General features: G+C 49.5%; 1 protein-coding gene across 1 annotated transcript in view; it reads right to left on the bottom strand.

Moving 5' to 3' along the window:
- Positions 1 to 6,000, bottom strand: part of lmbrd1 (LMBR1 domain containing 1) — an 84,727-nt gene that overhangs the window by 33,574 nt on the left and 45,153 nt on the right. The window contains exons 8-11 of the mRNA XM_076285378.1: positions 5,652 to 5,777; positions 5,128 to 5,280; positions 1,410 to 1,474; positions 263 to 365 (exon numbers count right to left, since the gene is read on the bottom strand). Of these exons, the coding sequence (XP_076141493.1) occupies positions 263 to 365; positions 1,410 to 1,474; positions 5,128 to 5,280; positions 5,652 to 5,777 (447 nt within the window). The remainder of the gene's footprint in view (positions 1 to 262; positions 366 to 1,409; positions 1,475 to 5,127; positions 5,281 to 5,651; positions 5,778 to 6,000) is intronic.

Here is a 6,000-nt window from a genome sequence, read left to right as displayed (position 1 = left end):
CGGGCTGTCTGTGACGTCAGAAGAGACGGGGTGGGTTACATAAGGGTTACACTCACACACACACACAACTAAAGACTTTGCAATGAGTGTCTATTCATGAAGGAGACAGTTGCTAGAGTCAAGGAGCACTTCAAAGCTTACAGAAAGGTCTTTAGCCAAATAATACAAATAAATAAAAAATAAATAAAATCTATAGTGGATCTCATAAGGACCACAAACACTTGTTGACAGGAGCATATGATGCGAACCCTTCCACACTCACCGGCTGCAGGGCCAGCAGAAGCTCGTTCAGTGGGTTGGTCAGGTTGGTCCCGAAGACGACAAACCCGGAGCTGATTCCGGCAGAGTGCAGAGCTTTATCCAAACTAAACACACACAAGCACACACACACAAACACCACAGTGAAAGACACACCACAGAGTTAGCTTGGCTTTTCAGATGTCGCATTACCAGCTGGATGCAAAACGTTGTAGTTAAAAAGTTAGCCGAGATTGCATTGTATCATTGTATCTAATGATGAAAGTGACCAACAGACCCACCAACCCAGCCACCCCTCCCTGGTCCCCTACCCCTCCTATCCCATAGTTCCCGGCGTCTCCTGGGGTCAGCAGCACTCTCTGACTCATTCGTCAGTCCCATGGAGGAAGGAGAGGAAAAAGAAAAAATGTGGTAGAAAAGGTGGTGAATTTCACATTTCACATTTCTTTCTCTTAACTCAGGGGAACAGGAGGACAAGGGAGAACAAGGGACAGAGAGAGGTGGATGGAGAGAGAGGAGTATGGAGAGAGGAGGATAGAGAGAGAGGAGGATGAAAAGAGAGGAGGATGGAGAGAGAGGAGGATGGAGAGAGAGGATGGAGATAGAGGAGGATGAAAAGAGAGGAGGATAGAGAGAGAGGAGGATGGAGAGAGAGGAGGATGAAAAGAGAGGAGGATGGAGAGAGAGGATGATGGAGAGAGAGGAGGATGGAGAGAGAGGAGGATGAAAAGAGGAGGATGAGAGAGAGGAGGATGGAGAGAGAGGAGGATGGAGGGAGAGGAGGATGATGGAGAGAGGAGGATGGAGGGAGAGGTGAATGGAGAGAGAGGAGGATAGAGAAAGGAGGATGGAAAGAGGAGGATGGAGAGAGAGGAGGATAGAGAAAGGAGGATGGAAAGAGGAGGATGGAGAGAGAGGAGGATAGAGAAAGGAGGATGGAAAGAGGAGGATGGAGAGAGAGGAGGATAGAGAAAGGAGGATGGAAAGAGGAGGATGGAGAGAGAGGAGGATGGAGAAAGGAGGATGGAAAGAGGAGGATGGAGAGAGAGGAGGATGGAGGAAGGAGGATGGAAAGAGGAGGATGGAAAGAGGAGGATGGGGGGGCTGTGCAATGAACCCAGCAGTGCTATGTGACATTTAAAAGTACTTACTTAGAAATGAACAGCGCCACGGCAAACAGCAGTGCCACCATGATGAAGAAAACTCCCAGCAAAATCTGTAGCACGGAAACACACACACACACAGACACACAGACACACACAGACACACAGACACACAGACACACAGACACACACACACACACACACACACACACACACACACACACACACACACACACACACACACACACACACACGCGCGCGCGTCAGCACGCTAATGCACTAGAGAGCCTGTCTACATGTGTGAAAGCGTCTGAGAGAAGATTAGGGGGGGGGGGGGGGGGGCAGCAACATGTGCCTACTCTGTCCCCTCTGGCCCATCGTGCTTAACCTAAAGGTCACATCATTTGTAAGTGCATGGCCATATGGCCAGTCCCCATCCACTCTCGCCCCACTGCCAAAGGTGACAGCAGAGAAAGAGAGAGAGAGAGTGACCGCTCAGACTTGTGCTTCAGCTGGACAAACACTAAAACAGCCACTGCAAACAAGGAGAGCTGGAGTCAAATGCGAGACAGACCCAAAAAACCCCAGACGACAGCTGTCATAAAAACTACAATGAATTACAAAGTTAAAAGGTGTTGGCTGTGAGTTATTATAGGTAAGTTTTTTAAGTGTGTGTGTGTGTGTGTGTGTGTGTGTGTGTGGACAACCTTTGACATCTTCAAGCAAAGTGACCGTTTCAGCAACAAAACACATGCCTGCCCAGAGCACCAGGGTGCCCCATTTAGCACTGCAGTCAGCTCAGGCTAGTCAAGTCATGCTGCGCGCCATACACTAGCTGAGGCCTCCACTTATAGTGGAGCTGCCACTGTCAGCGCTCCTCTCCTCTCCTCGGCTCGGTGGGGAGGGTTAGATGGCAGCCTTGTGCTGTATTTGTCATCGAAATTACTGTGGTGCCATGTGTACACACTGTCAAACATCTCCCTTGACCCGCTAACAGGGAATTCAAGCCCTCGCACACAAGAGTGTGGCAGGGAGCGGGTGGAAAGAGGAAGTGGGAACACCGATGTGATGTTGAGGCCGTCCTCTCTCTCTCTCCTCTATCTCTCTCTTCCTCTCTTTATCCCTCTAACATCAGGCTCCCCTGACACGCTTGTTTGCAGCTTGGCGCAGTGTTGCATGTCAACATGCTTTAAATGCTTTTTGCCAAGGTCAGTGTGGTGCTTTGGAGGAGAGGAGAGGAGGAGAGGAGAGGAGGGCAAAAGAGAGGCGAGGATTCACTCCTGTCAGCCTGCGGGAGTAGAACGAGGGAGGTGTGTGTGTGTGTGTGTGTGTGTGTGTGTGTGTAGATATGACCAGGGGTCCCTGATCCACAATATTGATTCTATGGTGGGGCGTAATAACACAAACTCACCCCTCATATGTGTTCCGTGGTGGGGCGTAATAACACAAACCCACTCCTCATATGTGTCCACAGATGCTTTGACAGGAGTAATTAGTGTTGACAGAATAAAACAAAGAGCAAAGGCGTGTTTGGGGGCGGCTCATGGTCTCCGCTACAACACCAGTTGCAATAAAACAGGCATGCGCTCAGTAGGACTACTGGGACTCAGAGAAAGTGTATCCCAGTTTGACTTAGTTGAGTAGTCTAATTAAAAACAAGGCATTTGGATTTTTACCATTAAATCAAAACAATTTCACACAAAAACAAATCAAACCGGCTTCTAGTAAACTTCTAGTCTACATAGCTTCCATCACCAGTCAAAGTCCTCCAGCTAAGTGAGATGTCTGTCTCTTTAGTGTCAATAGCTGTCAATATTTAAAAAGGCATCAAACGACTGGGCTGAAAGAGTAAAGTACTGACGGCTAAGCCACAGACGAGAAGCACTCAGAAATGAACTGGAAGAGCAAAAGGGAAAAATAAAAACGTCAGTCACGTCATCTTTGTTCAAGCATCGCTTGTCACTTGATATATCTCAGAGACACAGTCAGTTCAATCAACCTTTCACTGGGAGGACCCTGATAAGGGAGCCTTTTGATCTTGGTTGGAGCAACACAGACAGGAGGCTAACATCATCTGCGGGGGGGGGGGGGTGTTGGTCTACCCAAATTCAATTTGTATTCACTAGTTAAGGCAATCAAATGCCCATCAAAGCCTAATCAAGAAGTCAAATTGAGCAAGAGGAAAGAAAGAAAGAAAGAAAGAAAGAAAGAAAGAAAGAAATTCCTCTGAGGATGGGGGAAGGGAGAGGGCTGTGGAGCAATCAGGTCCATTTGGAGGAAGGGTGGTGGTGTTGGTGAGGTCTGTGCTCTGGGCTAGCCTGCATGCTCCCTCCCCTCCCCTCCCCTGCGCTCCACTCATCAGTGTGGGTCCCGGCTGCTGTGCGGTGACTGAGTGCGGTCATCAAGGCGGCCATTTCAGGCCCGTAAACATGATCGCCGGCCGCTGGAGTGCTGGCACAATCTGCACTTGATTGACCAGGATATTCCCTGATGCGAAGGCCACAATGATGGAGGAGGTGCCCAATGCCCCACACCACTGAATGATTGTGAATGGTGTGTGTGTGTGTGTGTGTGTGTGTGTGTGTGTGTGTATGATTGTTTTGATGAAGGCTGAGAGTATACAGTACATGTTTGTGCGTCCATGCATGTGTGTGTGACTGTGTGTGAGAGTATGTGTTGATGTTTGGCTCTCCAAAGGATATTTCTTTCAGTGCAGCCCTGCTAAGTGCAAGTTGTCAGTTTTCTAAATAGGAGTTCTCCAGTTAAAATGGCACTCCAACGCCAGCAATTTTGGCAATCCAGCCTTGATCAAAGACATGGCACCGGAGGAAACAAGAGCAGAACCACAACTAGCCCTTGATGGCTGGTCTGATAACTCCAGCACCTGAGTAGCAGCTGTGTGGTCACAGCCAAGGCCTGCAGCCAGGGCATCTGCTGCTGGTGCTTTAGAGAGCAGCTACCCAATGAGCACTTGTGCGCTACTGCAGGAGGGAGGCATCATCATCATCATCATCAGCATCATCATCATCACCACACCCAATAATAAATAACAAAGAAAAACAAGAGGGGTGGGGTCTCCTTTTCAACTACACAGAAATAGTGAGATGGGGGCAACTACAGCACTCATCTGGGACCAACATCTGAGCGACAGTAGAGGAAGAGAGAGCGAAAGACAGAGAATGAGAGAGAGAGAGAGAGAGAGAGAGAGAGAGAGCAAGAGATAGTGAGAGAGAGCAAGAGAGAGAGAATCAAAGAAAATAACCTGAAAAAAATTATTCATTATCGAGCAATGAGCATATTGCTTCACCTTGGCAAGAGAGAGCGAGAGAGTGGAAGAAAATAAACCTTCAAATATCAAGCGCGAGTGCCTGTCCCTGTGAAACATGCTACGAGAGGCTCTATTTTTCCCCCTACGAATCACACAGTGTAATGTGTTGCGTTTAACTTTCTCTTGACATTGTGCCAGAGGCTCTGCGAACCTGACGAAACTATTGCTCACAGCTTTCAGACTACAAGGGCTCTCGCTGAAACCACCACCAGAAAAAAAAAAGCAGAGTTAAAAAGAGAGAATCATAGGTAAAGCCTGGAGGACCTGCTGATTTGAAAGCATGAAACTAGGAGCAAAAGAAAAGCCTGGCTCTGTGTCGGTGGCGGGCCCGGGCCGATGGTGATGGTGATGGATGCGTTGGCGCTGAGCTGCGTCGTATGGCGCGGCCGTGGTGGTGGGCGTGGAGGTGGGCGGGCGGGCGGGCTTGGCGGCACTGACCTTGAGCGGGCGCAGGGCGCTGCCGACCTTGGTGCAGCAGTTCCGCTCGGCGATCTCCAGGTGGCGGCTGCGGCGTTGGAGCACCTGCAGCTTGGCCTCCAGATCCTGCAGGTTCCGCCGGTCACGCGTGGCCAGCGGCCGGCCGTCCTCGCACTGCAGGGATGGGATGGGATGGGGAGGGATGAAGGGAAGGAGAGAGAGAGAGAGGAAAAGGGGAGGAGAGGGAGGGGATTAAAGATAACCACCTGCTAGAGGACCAGATGTTTCGAATATGTTCGTACATTTAATAAGGGCCGTTGAAGCAGCCATCTTAATAGTGGTTGGACTGGAGATTCGAGTATGATAAATGTTGATTTCTGACATGGGATGACAGCAACCTACTGACCAACGAGAAAAACATTACAACCCACGGCTAAGGTGACGTGTAGCCTGTAGTTTGGTTAATGGCATGAACAAGATATCTGCAATGGAATCGCTGAGTGGCAAAGTGATCAGAGGCTGATCCAGGAAATGAGGGTCGCGACCTTGGACTTAAGCTTCTCGATCTGCTGCTCGATGTCCTCGATGTCCTCAGTGTTCTCCAGACGCTCGTAGACGACGCTGCGCGTGCCTTTGATGAGGTTGAGTGGGAGCACTGACATGCCGTATGCCTGGGAGAGAGAGACAGAGAGAGACAGAGAGAGACAGAGAGAGAGAGAGAGAGAGAGAGGAGAGTGAGAGAGATATAGAGATGGACAGAGATAAGTAGAGAGAGAGAGAAAAAAAGAGAGAGAAAAAGAAAGAGGGAGTGAGAGAGATATAGAGATGGACAGAGATAAGTAGAGAGAGAGAGAGCGAGAGAGAGAGAGAAAGAGACAGAGAGAGAAAGAGAGG

This window comes from Alosa pseudoharengus, unplaced genomic scaffold (genome assembly GCF_046254945.1).
Source record: "Alosa pseudoharengus isolate Yale_2024_CS ecotype anadromous, Long Island Sound unplaced genomic scaffold, YU_APseudo_1.1 YU_APseudo_1.1_scf_15, whole genome shotgun sequence".
NCBI classification, from domain to species: domain Eukaryota; kingdom Metazoa; phylum Chordata; class Actinopteri; order Clupeiformes; family Clupeidae; genus Alosa; species Alosa pseudoharengus.
Note: the sequence above shows the minus strand (reverse complement) of the source record. Positions and strands in the feature narration are given on the sequence as shown.